Source organism: Poecilia reticulata, chromosome 1 (assembly GCF_904066995.2).
Source record: "Poecilia reticulata chromosome 1, P_reticulata-male-v2, whole genome shotgun sequence".
NCBI classification, from domain to species: domain Eukaryota; kingdom Metazoa; phylum Chordata; class Actinopteri; order Cyprinodontiformes; family Poeciliidae; genus Poecilia; species Poecilia reticulata.
In genome coordinates, this window is record NC_088830.1 from 4,413,953 (window position 1) to 4,429,787 (window position 15,835).

Consider the following 15,835-nt stretch of genomic DNA (forward strand, 5'->3'; position numbering starts at 1 on the left):
TCGGGGAGCTGCACGCCGGCAGCGGGCGCAGGAGACTCGGGGAGCTGCACGCCGGCAGCGGGCGCAGGAGACTCGGGGAGCTGCACGCCGGCAGCGGGCGCAGGAGACTCGGGGAGCTGCACGCCGGCAGTGGGCGCAGGAGACTCGGGGAGCCGGGCTGTGGCGGCCGGAGACGGGCAGGCTGTGGCAAGAGACGGAGCTGGCTTAGGTCTCGCAGCCAGCACAGCCTTTACCGTCTTCAGCTCCAGTTTTACCTCCTGGTAAAAATCCTCCAAGCCCAACCGAGGAAGGAGCTGGATCCACCTGTCTAGGTGGATCACCATCCGTATGGCGGCGTTGAGGCGGCTGAACGGAGAATATGGTTTCTTTATTTCCTCGTCGTATCTCCTGATCTCCCTTAACAGGGAACGACGGTCTGCTGGGTCCATGATGGAATGCCTTGCTCACCGGTATTGGTCGGGTCCTTCTGTCATGAGGCGTTGGTTTCCGGTGAGTGAAAACGTAGGCAGGACCCAGGATGTAGCGAGAAATAAGTATTTATTTGAAAACCAGGAACAGCGGGGAACAACACGAGGGAAACTGGCAGCACGGAGACGGAGGAAATAAACAGACAATCAACAGGGACCATAGAAAAACTATTGACAGGAATCGACGAGGACTACAACTATCGACATGCAATTGACAAGGACCCGACGAAGAACACAGACAACAGGGGAGACTAAATACACACAGGGCAATCACGGGAACGAGACACACCTGGGAGACAATCAACGGGGAAAGACGCAGAGACAGGACTAACAGGGAACAGGATCACACAGAAACTAGAAAATAAACACATAGAAACACGGATCATGACACAAATCATACAGGTTGTGTCTGTGAACAGTAGTGTTTCTTAATTGAACCTTGACTGGGGAATTCTAGCACATGAATATGTTTTTAAGTAAACCATGTAACTGGTGAATGTCTGCTCACAGTCATTATCCTGCTGAAAATAAAATCTGCATTTAAGTTTTTCACAGCCTCTAAGATGTTTTCGTCCAGAAACATCTGACCATTTTTCACTTTTAGAAAAATGGTCGTTAGAAATAGTTGTCAGAAACAAAATTTTGCTTTTTTGATTAAAAAGATTAACAAGAAAAATCTTACTTTAATGTCAAAGTGAAACTGATTCCTACAAAATAATGACATTTAAAATAATCTAAGTGACTGCATAAATATTCACCTTCTTTAAAGTTAGTGTCTCCAGTGATTGTAGCATAAGTATTAGTATTCCTGAAAGCATGAAAACTAAAGAACACTCCAACCAATTAGAGGAGAGGTTGTTTAAAAGTATAAGTCAGGGGATGGATGCAAAGCATATCTTAGGTACTGAACATCACTGGAATTGAGTTAAATTAATCATCAACACATGGAAGGAATATGACTCATATGTAAATCTGCCTACATTAAACCATCCTCACATGAACCATAGAACTGCGCAAGTTAAAATTTTGAAAATAAATTTGCTCAAAGGAAGCACGTCAATTTCGAAAAAACTCAAATTTTTCCGCTTCGATGATGTGGGTTTTCATCTGTATTGAAATAGATGTTTTTTACAGAAGTGCAACGAAAACATTTTTTTCACATCATAAAAGTCACATGATCAATGTAGCCCAATGTTACCACTGCTGAAAGCAATGAAGAAGACAACATGAAGTAGTAGTAGGATGATGGTTTGCTTTTGTTTTTTCGGACAATCTGCAGCTCGCACAGCATCACAGTTCATAAAAAGTTGTGTGTGTCGTTCCAACATGTTTAATCCATAACTCTTCTGATAAATCATAATTTCCCCAAAACACTGCATATGTAGTCGGGTTTGTCCGTCCAATGCCTGAATAAGATTCCAACGTCTCCTCTGATTGGCTGATAGATGATGAGCGCTAGCGCCACGGCTAAATTATGAATATGTATCACGGAACTGTTTGCATCCATCGCTGCCATGATTTTTAAAGACTTACCGCATGAATTAACTTATTCACGTGATTTTACCTTCATTTGTTATTTCATGGAAACAAAATTTTTTCCCCTACATTAGCAGAATGTAGACAAAGATTTGTGATGGAAACACAGCAAGTGATGCAGAACAGAGCACCAACCTGTAACTGTAAATGTGATATTTGTTCACCTGACCTGTGCACAGGAACAGGGTCTGCAGGAGTTGCTATGTGTTACTGATATGACTGACTGACTGCAGAGGTCCTTGTGTCTCCATCTGAATGAGGCCTTTCATATCACAAACATGCTCATGTTCATACAGAAAGCCTGAGAGGGCATTTGTTCTCTCATGAACTTTTTACTCAGTTATTTTTTGGCCTTACTCCATCACACCACTCAATACTGTTCATTCAGTATTGTAGAAATAAAGTAAAGTTTGCTCTGGAATCATGTGGGTGAAATAATAAGGATTTTGGAAAAATGTAAACTTTTCTAGAGTTGGTTTAAAATTGTACATGTAGATTATTTTGTTAGCTTTTGAAGGACAGACAAAACATCCCGAGATGGATGCAACATTCTAATATTTTTGTTATTACAAAGAGTGACAGAGAAACTGAAAAATCTGACTTTGGAAAAGGAGGAAATGTTTTCATGAAAAATACCCTGAAATCCTGCTTTGTGTATGTGCTAATCTTGGGTGAAGTTAACGTTCTTATGTGCTTTTCTATGAAGAACAAGCAAAAAAAAAATCATTTAATTTATTGTAGCATCAGACCGCAAAGTAGGTTTTAATTGCAAGTGGTTTAATTTTGATCTGAAATAAAAAAACAATTGACAAAAATTGAGGGAGAGAAGAAAGACAGAATCAACGTCAACTCTGTGTTTGATTTTGTTGTTTTTTTTCATGTGTACCATGAAAATATTAGGAATCGATTTCAGCCTGAAGAATTAAGACTAATAAATTCAGACCAGTCTAACAGATTCCATCCAGGAAACTCGAAATTGCTAATAAGTGAAAAAACACAAACAAAGCAAAACAAAAAACTGCACAGCTGCAACAACATTGGAGTTTAACATCACAAAAATGAACACTGGAAATTCCAAATTTTATTGTGCTGATGTTTCTTAAAGAGCTTTTTTGTTTTCAAGAAATGAGCGTTCTGACATTTCAAAGATAATTGGTTTGCTGGATGCTGCAGGATTTCAGTTGGAGTTTGTGTTTTGCAGCAATGCTGCCTCCTGATGGTTGTCTGACCCATCAGGAGTCTGACAAGAGTCCCATCAGGAGTCTCTATCTATGTGTTTCAGTCTGGGAGTTCTCGTCGCCTATGCAGCCAACCACAACATCAGCACTCAGATCAAAAGCACCCGAAGACTCATAAACACCAACATGAGGGACCTGAAGACATTTGCTAACAACACCCCAGCGGTATCCTCTCTCTCTCGCTCACACACACATATACACACACACACACACACACACACACACACACACACACACACACACACACACACACACGCACGCATACAGACAGAGAGTTTCATGTAAGACAATAATATTTCATGTTAGTGTGTTTCCTCCCGCAGCAAATCGATTACCTGACAGCCCAGTACACCACTGCCAAGAACAAAGTCCTGTCAGACCTCGACAGTAAGATTATTAACATTATTATTTGTTTCTAATATCTCTGGCTTTAATAGTTATGTTGTCATAAACCCGATGTGTGTGTGTGCGTGTGCGTGTGTGTGCGTGCGTGTGCGTGCGTGTGTGTGTGTGTGTGTGTGTGTGTGTGTGTGTGTGTGTGTGTGTGTGTGTGTGATTCTGTGATGGCAGACATCGGACCTCTGCTGGGAGCCAGAATCCACAGCCATCTGGAGAAAGAGGTGGTTCCTGCGCTGGATGTCGCCCTTCGAATGGCAGGAGGTGACCCATTTTCATCGGACGTTATTGATTATTAACATGAGTAATCACGTTCAATCAAATCCTCACATCGCTGTTTGTGCTTCCCTGTTTCTATGGTTCCCCTTTTTCATTTCTTTTAACCTGAAGCAAAAGTTGAGAGTGCTATTAAAGGTAAAAGAGGCAGACCTGGGTCCAGTGGTGCCGTGTTCGTGTTGTGTTTGTGGGACTGATAGAAACAAACCTCAGTGCAGTCTTCTTGTTTGTTTTGCAGGTGCATCTAAAAAGAAAAAATAAGAAAATCGTTAAAACTTTGTTTCCAGTAATGCAATTTAAAAAACAAAACCATATCGTCATCTCCTAAAATAATGGTCTTTTTTTTCTTTTTTTTTTCCCCCTAAATCATCTTTTGGCAAAAAATGACTTGGGCCAATATTTTAGGAAGGTGACTATGTGTCACATTGATTCATTACAAAATATTTTTTCTGTTAATTTTGATGATTATTGCTCATAGTGAATGGAAACCCAAATGTAGATGTCTAAAAATAAAACTTTATTAAATATTATGAATAAAAAGGATTGTACTTGTTCCTTTTGCATAGATTATGACCTTTGCTTCAGAATCCTCTCAAGGTTGTTTTTCAACAGCCTTTCATCAACGTTTTTCCTTCCACAAAATTTTCCTGTGAAGCTTCTTTAATAAAGCAAGTTGTCAGTGACTAGCTGTATGGTTTTTTTTTTCTAAAGTCATATTGTAGTTGTATGAAAAACTAGATTTTGTGTTCATTAGCTATAAACTCTAATCATCAAAATTAATAGAAATAATTAATAATTGTTTGTAATTAATTTTAAAAATCATCACCTTTATAAATTAATGGCCTAAGCCAGAAAAGTCTTTTGGGAAAAAAGACTTTGTTTTTGGAAGGTGGTGATATCAATTTCATAATTTGAACTGTATTAATAAAATACATGATATTCTGATTTCTATTAACCTGTATATGTTTTATATGTTTGTTGTGGATTTTGTGGTCAGCGTGCTGAGTGTAGTTTAATAATAACTAAATGTAGTTTCTGACTCAGTTCTGCCTCTCTGACATTTATTTTATTTTTTTTAGCCATGCGGGAAACCAAAGAAGCTCTGGAGAACGTCAGCTCCGCCCTGGAGATCCTTCAGGAGGGAATGGGAAAGCTCCAGGCCAGCCTGGCCGGGGAGCGCTCCTCTCTGTCCAACACGCTGTCGGACCCGGCCTGCACCAACGGAGCCGTGTCCCCTACCTGCAACACAATCCGCTCCACCCTGCCTCAGCTCGGAACCAACGCCGACTTCTCCAAGGTCAGGAGAAATACTTTTATACTAGAGGAGTTTTACACTGGTCTGACATACGAATCACGTCCATGGATCCAGTCTGATTTTTGGATGTTTCCATAGTAAAATATATCATAAGTTTAAAGTGGACTTTTGTATTTACACAGTAAAAATTCACTTAAACCTGGAAAAGTGTATTTTTTTCAATGAGAAATATGTGCTGAGCTTGTCTATTAAATGGGCAGTATTATGTCAAATTGACTTTATTGATCTTTGCCTCATGTTATAATTTTATTCCCTCATGAAAACCATGCCTGGAGTGTTGTCTTGTCTCCATGGCAACCATTCAGCTGTGCAAAACACCTGGGTAGACATAGTCCCTCCTTCAACTTGCAGCTGCTCCTCACAGCTGCAGTTTCAGAGCTTCTGCCTCACAGAGCAGCCCTCCTCTGTGACTCCCCCACTGAGCTCCTTCAGACTAGCTAGCAGCAATTAGCAAACACATAGTGGAACTGTTTATCTACTGGTAAAACATTGTTAAAGGGTTAATAGAGGTTATGATGACTTCCTGAAGGCGGAGTTTCAGCAAGAACAGGAGTTTTTAAAGAGACAGAGGTCCAATTTCAAGAAGCTAAATGATGAAGTCAAATTAGATATGGACAGCATTTTTATGAACAACTCGGGGTAAAATAGCTACTGTACTTGATTGTGCTATAAAGTGATTGTATGTGGTTGGAAAGCACATAATATTTCCCCATAAAACATTGTAATATTAAAATTACAATAAAAACCTTCTTTATTTCTCCTGCTAACTCGTATGTCTTTTTTCTCTGTTCTCCCTTTCAGCTTCCAAATGTTAACGAAGCCTTGACCAACATAAACACTGTACTGAAAATAGATCTCAGCAACATTGTTCAAAAGGTAACTGTGTGTGTCTGAGCCATCAGCGGCCTGCAGTTCAGTATATGACCTGATGCCATTTTTCTTTTCTTCTTCTGTTTTTTAACAGGGTTACACCTCCTTTAACGACACCCCAGCGATGGTGAAAGAACAGACCAGGAACATAGTCACAGGTAAACACACAGCCCTATGTGTTTGAGTGTGGAGGATCAAAATGAACTTTGACTGAATGTTTCTCTCTTCGTTCACATGCATGCCTTTAAATGACGAACCACAGCTCTGCCTCGTAAGTCATGTTCTTATGGATGCTTTTTTTCCCCTGGTGCTGTTCAAATTAAATATGCATACTCAGAAAACTTTTCTAAATTGGCTGGATTTTATAATCTCAGTGCGATAATAAAGAGAATCAATTCAGGGCGAAATAAAGAGCTACTAAGCTAAGCCAAAAAATGTCAACATTGATTATATGTAAATATGTATTGATTTTATGGTATGTATTTCTCGTTTAGTACTGTTATTTTTGGGGGGGTTGTTTTTGTTTTTTTATCGTTTGTATTTTAACATCAACCTACCAATGGAACTAGAGATGGAAATTAACCACATGGTTAAAATCCTCTGGATTTACAAGTAAATGTCCATTAATACATATGCCTCCATTTTCAAAAATAAACTGGAACCTAAATTTATAGATCAGACACTAAACAAAATTATAAAATCTGGACATCATTCTTCTACCCTAACACAGATACAGCCGGTCTAAGTTATGCTGAATCTTATGCTAAAGTATTCGCACCCCTTTGCCTTCACAGTTTTTTGCACTATAATCACAACCATCATCTGGTTTTATTGGGATTTTATGTGATTGACCAAAACACAGTTATTTAGAAAACTGGGAGGTGAAAGAAAAATGGGTTTCCACTTTGTTTCACAGTGTGCCATGCATTTGTATTCAGCTCCCTTGAATCAACGCTGTAAAGAAACCTCCGCTGTAAATCTTCCTTTGTTTTGAACGTTTCCTCTTTTCAGACCAACACAACCTGAGTCAGATTGGACAGAGAGCATCTTTGAATGTCTTGCCACAGAGTCCTAGTTAGACAGAGGACTTTGACTGGGCCATTCTGGCTCTCTTCTTGCCTTGTATTTAGATCAGATTCCCTGACCCTGGTGACAAAAAGCATCCCCAAATGCATGATGCTCTCACAATTATGCATTAAGGATGATGTGAAGTGTTAGCTTATCTTCCTGAGGAACAGTAAATGTGTTTAATTTGAAGTTGTTCTCTGTGTTGCTGCAGGAGTGAAAAGCATGCTGGATAAGATTGGAAATGAGATCAACGGCTTCTCCAAGATGTTCCCAGTGGAATCCTCTCTTGCCAATTTCACCATTTTTCTCAACGAAAGACACAAGTTCATCGAGTCGTTTTACCCCCAGGTGGACCAGATGGATTTCTACAGGTTGGTGAAACTTGATCCCACAACATGTTGAAATGGATTGTCTTTTTATTCTGATCAGCTGAATCTACCTTTATTTTGCTCAGTGACAGCAATAACCCATCAACCATTTCTTTATATTAAACATCCAAACTTTTCCTGTTTTTTTTTGTTGTTTTTTTGTGAAAAACTTTTGATTGAGACTCAGATGATATTCTGGCTTCTAGGTTTTGGAAGTAAAGCGTGTTAAAGGTGTTTCTGTTCTGCAGGTGGATCGCCTGCGTGGCCGTTCTCTGCACCATCGTCTTGATTATGGCCTTCAACATGCTGGGCCTGCTCTGCGGCACCTGTGGCTACGACAAGCAGGCCACCCCGACCACACGCGGCTGCCTGTCCAACACTGGCGGAAACCTGCTGATGGCGTATGTTGTCACTGTGACCATTTACCTTTAAGAGAGCAGTATTATGTAAAGTCAACTTTTTTTAGCTTTACATCATGTTATAATATTACTCCAGCATCAAAACATAGCTGGAGTGTTGCCGTGATTATTTCATTCATGTTTGAGAAATCCTTTAATCTCCATGGCAACCATTCAGCTGTGCAAAACTCCTGGGTGGACCTAGCCACCTTTGAGAGGAAGCGCTGTTCCTCAGCGTTTCCAAGCTTCCAAACTCCTTCAGACTAACCAGCAGCAAATAGCAAACACCTTCTGAGCTCATTATAGAAGCTACTTCTCAGTGAAACACTGGTAAACATGTTGTTAAAGGGTTAATAGAGGAGCGCTATTGAGATGACTTCCTGAAGGCGGCGTTTCAAAAACAACAGGAGTTTCTTAAAGAGACAGAGACCCAATTTCAATGTTTTAAATAAAAAAGTCAATTTTCTTTTAAGTCACATTTGACACATATAGCACTTAATAACATTTGAAGTTAACATAGTTAATTGATCATGCTATAAAACTGCATCAGGTGCCTGGGAAATATATAATTCTACCCCATTAAATTTGCTCCAAACTCACTTTTTAGACCACAGTCTTCAGCCGTAAAAGTCAAAACGACCCCAGCTCAACAATCTATGTCTTACAAATTCTAGTATTTTTTGTTGTTGTAAATAAATGACAAAAATTGTAAAAGAAACATGAGTTATAGATTTTATGTAAAGATTGAAAGTTGTTTAACAGATAGACATATTTTTCTAAAATGCAATATTACATCTAAAATGTTCATAATTACAGTTGCTCTTTCTGACCTTTTTTCTTTCTTTAGCAACCAAATTACAGACAAATTTGGTAATTAATAAATGTGTGTTTAAGATGTTATTTTGATCTTTTTTCACTCAGAGGTGTGGGATTCTCCTTTATCTTTGCCTGGGTGCTGATGGGACTCGTTACCACTCTGTTTGCTGTTGGAGGCAACGTGGAGAAGCTGATATGTGAACCTCTGGCCAACCGGCAGCTTTTCAAGGTACTGAAGTCAGAAACCCCCCTTCAAGAATCGTCAGTTTCTTCCATATCTGTTTTCTTGTGATATCTGAACAGAATAGTGATGCACAGTGGACTAAATTCCTGCTTTATTGGTTCACATTTGTGTTTGTGCAGATTATCGATACACCATTCCTGGTTCATCCTGAAAAAAGGAATTTTCTTCCTGGGATGCTCTTCCAGAATCCAAACATTGACTTGACCCTGGGCAGCATGTACAGGTGCAGAAAAGGCTCCTTTCTTTCATTTGAATGCAATCTTGAAGAAACAAGGACATATCTGAGCTCCAAAGCTTAAAATTTTGCAAGAAAACAGTCAGAAACTGTTGAGATTAATCTAAAAAGATTTCTGGAAAAGACTTGGAAAATTTTAAAGTTTCAAGTCATAAATTTTCAGCTTTTCATACTCAGAAAATGTTTAGAAGTCAAAAGTCTTTTACTTTAGAAACTTTAGAAAATTTCTGGGGGGTTTTCTCTCAAAATTTTACTTCTCCAACTCAGAAATATCCCTGTGTTTTCTAGAAATTTATGAGGCAAATGTCAAAATTTCTGATATTTTTTTTAGCAAAATGTTCTCATCCTTTTCTCTGTTTTCTATCTAAAATGGCCCTAAAACACAATTACACATTCCTTCTTAATAACTACTCTGATTTTCTTTCAACAAGTCCTGGATTTTGTTCATGTACAACTTACATGTGTAGGTTTGATGTATGAGTGCTATTTAGCAGATAAAACAAATGATGCTGTGATCTGGTTTTGCAAATTGTTTTAATATCTCACGAAATTGGTCAAGAAACTTCAAAACCGCCTCTGAAAGTTTGAAAAATGGAAACTGAGGTCCCGTGTGTAATGACAAGATTTGCCCACCAGGGAGTGCTATGAGAACAACGGTCTGTATCACGCTCTGCAGCTGGAGAACATCTTCAACATCAACTCATTCCTAAACAGGACTGTGGTGAGTGTCGGTGTATCACAGTTTGTGGGTCTGTGATGGGGCAGAGTGGCCGTGATCTGTGTCTGCTTCACAACAGTACAACAAAGATCTGGCCAAAGTGTTGGAAGGAGTCCAGGTGGACCTGAGGGACATCATGCTGCTGGACCAGGCCGGCAGAGACAACCTCATGAACTTTGCAAACTCAGGAGTTGGAGAAATTGACTATCCAGCTTACTTGGCTGAGGTGAGCTATGTGTTAAAAACTATATTAGAAATACTGTCTAGTTAACTTAGTCTTTTTGTCCTTCTGTCTCACTGTCAGGTGAAAAACAGCATTTTTATAACTGTCAACATTTTATGGCTAAATTTAATTGCATCCTTGCTACTTACTGATAAAGTTAGGAGGGTGAAATAGATGTTAATAATAAATGTATCTGACCGCCCCCTATTGAAAACAACAACTGTGGTAGTTTACAAATGATGTCAAATAATGCCCTTAGAGAGGCAACTGTTGCTGACCATGAATCCAGGAAGGGTTGTAAGGCCAAAATGTCCCTCAAAATTTGAGTTGGAGTCCTGCAAAAATAAATGAGATTAGCTGGCAATATGTAATTGAATGTACTGAGAATGACAAAATGTAAACAATGAGAGCTCAAACTCTGCATGCCTTAGTTAGTATCTTAAAGCTGCAGTATGTAACTTTTGTAAAAAAAAATAAAAGAAAAAAAAGAAAGGAAAAAGAAAAAAATATATAAATATTTATTTGTTGAGACTGTCAATATGCCATGACATGATTATCTGAGACAGATAATCTGTGAACAAATCAAGCTCCTTTGCCTTCTCCCAGTGCTAACTAGAAACAACCAATCAGAGCCAGGAGGAGGATCTTAGCACTGTCAATCATGCCGATGTGCACGCTGCTCCTCCATCCTCATTGCCCCCTCCTTCTCCTGTTGCAAAGGCTAATGCTAGTAAGCATGGCCACCGATGGCGGTGGATAAACACAGTTTTTCTGTAACGGTGAGTTGTTTCTCACTGCTAAATGCATGCTGCTAAATGCATGTAGCATTTAGCAGCATGTTCATGATGTTAATTGACAGCGCTAAGCCCCCCCCTCCATCCCCATTTGACTCTGATTGGCTATTTTCGGTCAAGAGCAGTGAATTTCTTCAGGCCATAGCATCACAAGAAGGAGGTGGAAGAGATTGATATTTTCTGAGATTATGTGTCTCATGTTACATGATGACATAGTGACACTTTTACCAAATATATACAAAAAATTGTATATTTTTTAGAAAGTCATATAGTGCAGCTTTATTTAGATAGAGCTAAATAAAAATGATTTTATAAAGTATCATCAATTATCCTTTTTATTTAGGTATGTGGGCAAACTCTAACCACTTTGGCAATAACAGTTAGCCAAATAAAGACTCATTTGTTCCTCTTGTTGATCACAGAGATTTGGATTTTTGTTGAAGTCATTAATGAAAGGATAAAACTGTTTTCAGGTGAATAAGGGAGTCACTATTGTGGATCTGCTGTCTTTCTGCTCCGATCTGGAGGATCAAGCCGACCAGCTGGTGAGTCTTGACTTCACATCTGGTAACCCTTACTCCAGCAACAACCCTGCTCTCATTATACAACAAACTAATCTCTGTAGATCTGTAGACACATGGAGGGAGAAACAATTACTTTTTTAATTTTTTGAATGACCCTACATGATTTGTCGATCGTGTTTTTAAAGCCCCGTGGAGCTTTGGAGAACGCTCTGAAGGGACACGCCAACAGCATCAGAAGCATCCACAGGGAGCAGGTGGTGCCCATGGAGCAAGCCATGGTAAGGTTGTTGTTAGGTAACCAAAGAGCGATTGAGTTAGTTGATACCACCAGCCTTGCTTAGCTTGCTGTAAGAAGTTGAGCAGCTAAAGCCTTTCCTCTGCCTACATCCTCCACAATGCTGTGCAGTTCTGACTAAGAGTTCAGTGAATATTCTATACATTGAATATTCTGTCAGAAGTATTATCTATTTATATTGATCACAATATATATTGTTACTGATTTATTATCCACAAGTACGTCCAACACATTGCAGTCACTTTACATTGCAAACCCCTCTAAGTTTCTTCTAACTTCTCCTTCCCTCCCTCTCTGTTCCCGTGGTAACAGAAATATGTCCGAGCGCGGGTAAGCTGCTGCATGGTGCCTTCTGTCTGTGCTTGCTGTAACATCGTGGCTCATGTGTTCCTGTGACAGTAGCAACATGTTTATTATCGTGTTGTTGCCCCTTTATTGTATGCCTCTAATTGCACCAGGGCTGCACTGATCCTTGGCTTTTTTCACGTCCAATACCGATACCGATACCGATATCTGAGGTTCAGTAATACAGAAAAATGGTCCTCGATTGACTTAAAATGTTTCTTATTTTAAAAACACACATAATTATACTTAATTACTAATTTATTTGATAACTCAGCACACTTTAAATACACCAACAGCTTCACAAGCTTGGTTAAACATGTAAAAACAACTTTAATTTGTTCAGTCAGTTCAATAAAAAGTAGAACAGCCAACATAAAATAAATGATAAAGAAACTGAAACTGACAAAAACAACAAGCTGGAAAAAATTAACTGCAACAAACATTCTTTCAAATGGTTCAGAAAGTGCAATTAGGAATTCTGAATGTAAAGTAAAATACACAATAACAAATTTTCAGTATCAAAACCTATGCAAAACTGTTTGCTTTTGTGTCTTGTTGTGCAGAGCACCCTGAGCCAGGGCATCAAGCTGCTGCAGAAGATGTCCAATGACCTGCCTGTGAGTAAAACTGTCCACATAAAACCATTTTCAGCAGGAAATCAGTTGATTTTGTTTATATGAACTGATTCTTCTTTGTGTCTCAGATGAAAGTCACGAACATTCTAAGCGCCATCGATGCAGCAGAATATCTCATCACTCAAAATGCCTCGCATGTGGTGAAACAGGTACAAACCTAAGCAAAGCTTTTGAAATAGAAACCTGCTTAGCCAAGCTTATCGAGGAGTACACACTGATTTTTCATTTGTGCCATTTCTTCTATTTAATTTTTATATACTTTAAGCTCCCTTTTTTCCTGTTTTTTTTTTAGAATTTACGAGATGTGAATATTCGTATCTTTTACAACTTGTTTAGCAACCTACTGTTTCTTTACTCAGCAACATGCAGCAAACTTTACATCATTAATCCCATTACACACATACAGTTTATGTGGGCCTGTCACAATAACAAATTTTGCTGGACGATAAATTGTACCAACAATTATTACAGTATAATGTTAATATTGTTATTTTGGGACAGTTGAAGTTTGTCGTTGCGACAGACTGGTGACCTGTCCAGGGTGTACCGTGTAATTGTTAGCTGGAGATCGGCACCAGCAACCCTCCCGACCCCATTAAGGGACAAGGGTGTAAGAAAATGGATGGATGGATGAAGTTTGTCCTCGCAAAGATCAATAAACTTTAATTTAGAAAAGAATGCCAAACACTGGAACTGGAAAAAATTTAAAATATTAAAAATAAGACATGGCAACCAAAACCAACATATAAAACAGACATTAAAGCTACTTACTGCGATGGAAACAAAAATAGATTATGAAGTGCCTGTAAACAATATTGCCCTTCAAAAAATATTCATCAGAAATTAAATGATTGAGCTCATTTTGATTTATCATTTGACAATTGATTTATTGCTTATTGCTCATCAGTTTTCCTCATATTAATTTATTTTCTTTTCTGCATTAAAGATATTCTAGATATTTCAGCATATGTGGAAAAACAAATTGATCAGAACCAGAGCTGCAACAGCTTCTTTTCTTGGTTTTCTGTAGTACATGTGATTAGCAGTGCCTCACCTTCTAACTTTAGGACTTTTTTTTTAAGCCTGAATGATTTATATTTGAGAGTTACACAGCTTATCACTTAAAGATTTATCTAAAAAGTTTCAGGTTTGGGCTGACAAAAAGGATTAAAAACAACAAAAACTCTTAAAATAAGCAACGTAAATTTAGAAGAATAACTCAGGGATTCTGCACCATGTTGTACACATAATGAAGTAAAATGGCAACCGTTACAATGTATGTAATAAAATCTATTATTTTAAACAACTCACTTATGGATCGGTTTCCTGAGAATCTGGATCAATGAGTGATGAGCAGGAGGAGAGACTCCATCAGGACAAAAAAGAGACGGAGAATTTTACACAATGAAGATGAAATGTTCAGTTTACATGTACTTCCCATTAACAGTATTTATTATTCAATTTACAGAAATCCAAGTTTGTGACAATTAATTAATACACTCTGTTAGATAACAATTTTTTTCTCCTAAAACCTTTTTTGAATGAGAAGTATTAATGGAAATGAACTGATAATGTCACAAAAATGTCATAAATTTAGTCAGAAGATGAGATTTCTCTAAATGACAGAATAAAAACCTGACCTGATTGAGAAAAATGGATGTGACTTTTGGATTCAGCTGTGGAAAATAATCCTAATTCAGTTGAAAAAACATAGAAAACTTCCAAAAAATATTTTTTGTAACCTAGTGCTATTATTAAAACCTATTTTTAATGGCATGTTGCTAGTAAATAATAGCTGTCTAAAGCTGAAACCTCCGTCTGATCACGATCCTCTCTCTTCTCTGCAGGAAACGAAGGCCTTCGTTCACAGCCTGGTGGGATACTTCAAGCAGTACACTGACTGGGTTAAAAACTCTGTGAGTGTTTTTCTACTCTTTTCTCTGGTTTATTTTCACTTTTCAGTTGATTGAGTCAGGACAGGAAAGCAGCACAAAGGCCCACTGTTAACACTAAGCTGGCCTTACTATGTAGACAGTGTGCCAGTACTAATGGACTTCCTGGAGTTGGTTCACTTGAACAAGATGTTCTGGTGTTGGCAAATAACAACCAGTCCATTGACCGTCATCTGTTGATCTAAGTTGGTTTTAGCAGCAACAGAGTTCCATATCCCCTCTACCCCCCACCCCCTCACTCTGGGACTAAACTGTGCTTGTATTGTGTGTCCTTGTCCCCTGCAGCTATCTGCAGAGGTAGCCCAGTGTAAACCCATCAGCAACATGGTGGACAGCATGGAGATAGTGGGTTGCAGCTTCATCATTGACTCTGTGGTAAGATCTCACTGTGGGTGTTTCTGTGTTCACAGGAAGTCAGGCTGCCAGCTGTAGAGATATTAATGTCTCGTTTAGAGCAGAGTGTGTTTTGGGAGCAGGCTGTGTCGGGACAGGAACCTCACACTGGGCCTGTCCTCTGTTTTCACTCTGGCCTGTTTTAGCTTTATGTTTACAGCACTTATTAACTTTAACATCATGCATTTCCAAAAGTTTTATTTAGTTCATGAAAAAAATACTAAAAGAATTCCTTTTTTGCAGTTTATGAATGATGCATTTGTTTGTTGTTTATACACAAGCATATCTCTAACAGTTTAACAATCTACCTCCGTCCCTTATTCTTGTCTGTGTGTGTTTTAGTTTCTCACATTTAGCTAAGCTCAGTGGGTTTGGTTGGTTAGTTAGTTATCACAGATCTAACAGTCGTTTTTTTAATTCAATTTTAGCAGTTTGTTTTATACATATGGTAAACATGTTGCTTTGTAGCTGTTTTGTAAGCTAGCTTTGTAGCATGTTTTACTAGCTTCAACATGCTAGTAAGACACTAGCTACAGTAAACCAGTAAGACATGCATTTTAAAAAATTGTTTTGTAAGTGAGCCCTGGTCTTAAACTCTTTGGATGGATGGATGGATGGATGGATGGATGGATGGATGGATGGATGGATGGATGGATGGATGGATGGATGGATGGATGGATGGATGGATGGATGGATGGATGGATGGATGGATGGATTAAATTGCACCAT

At 38.7% G+C, this 15,835-nt stretch overlaps 1 protein-coding gene across 13 annotated transcripts in view; it reads left to right on the forward strand.

Annotated features, from left to right (window-relative positions):
* The window catches only part of prom1b (prominin 1 b), a 39,269-nt gene that overhangs the window by 19,720 nt on the left and 3,714 nt on the right, over positions 1-15,835 (forward strand). For 3 of the 13 annotated variants that reach the window (XR_014090369.1, XM_081614159.1, XM_081614194.1), the window contains exons 5-25: positions 3,286-3,406; positions 3,565-3,628; positions 3,812-3,901; positions 4,028-4,051; positions 4,993-5,210; positions 6,030-6,104; positions 6,193-6,256; positions 6,361-6,369; positions 7,378-7,537; positions 7,783-7,935; positions 8,854-8,977; positions 9,112-9,215; positions 9,864-9,948; positions 10,025-10,171; positions 11,436-11,507; positions 11,672-11,764; positions 12,094-12,111; positions 12,690-12,743; positions 12,830-12,910; positions 14,609-14,677; positions 14,999-15,088. Coding sequence is in view for 5 of the 13 variants with exons in the window: in XM_081614159.1 (XP_081470285.1) it covers positions 3,286-3,406; positions 3,565-3,628; positions 3,812-3,901; positions 4,028-4,051; positions 4,993-5,210; positions 6,030-6,104; positions 6,193-6,256; positions 6,361-6,369; positions 7,378-7,537; positions 7,783-7,935; positions 8,854-8,977; positions 9,112-9,215; positions 9,864-9,948; positions 10,025-10,171; positions 11,436-11,507; positions 11,672-11,764; positions 12,094-12,111; positions 12,690-12,743; positions 12,830-12,910; positions 14,609-14,677; positions 14,999-15,088 (1,915 nt within the window). In the remaining 8 variants the exon portion in view is untranslated. The remainder of the gene's footprint in view (positions 1-3,285; positions 3,407-3,564; positions 3,629-3,811; positions 3,902-4,027; positions 4,052-4,992; positions 5,211-6,029; positions 6,105-6,192; positions 6,257-6,360; positions 6,370-7,377; positions 7,538-7,782; positions 7,936-8,853; positions 8,978-9,111; positions 9,216-9,863; positions 9,949-10,024; positions 10,172-11,435; positions 11,508-11,671; positions 11,765-12,093; positions 12,112-12,689; positions 12,744-12,829; positions 12,911-14,608; positions 14,678-14,998; positions 15,089-15,835) is intronic. The other 10 variants (XR_014090376.1, XM_081614301.1, XR_014090392.1 and 7 more) reach the window with 7 other exon arrangements.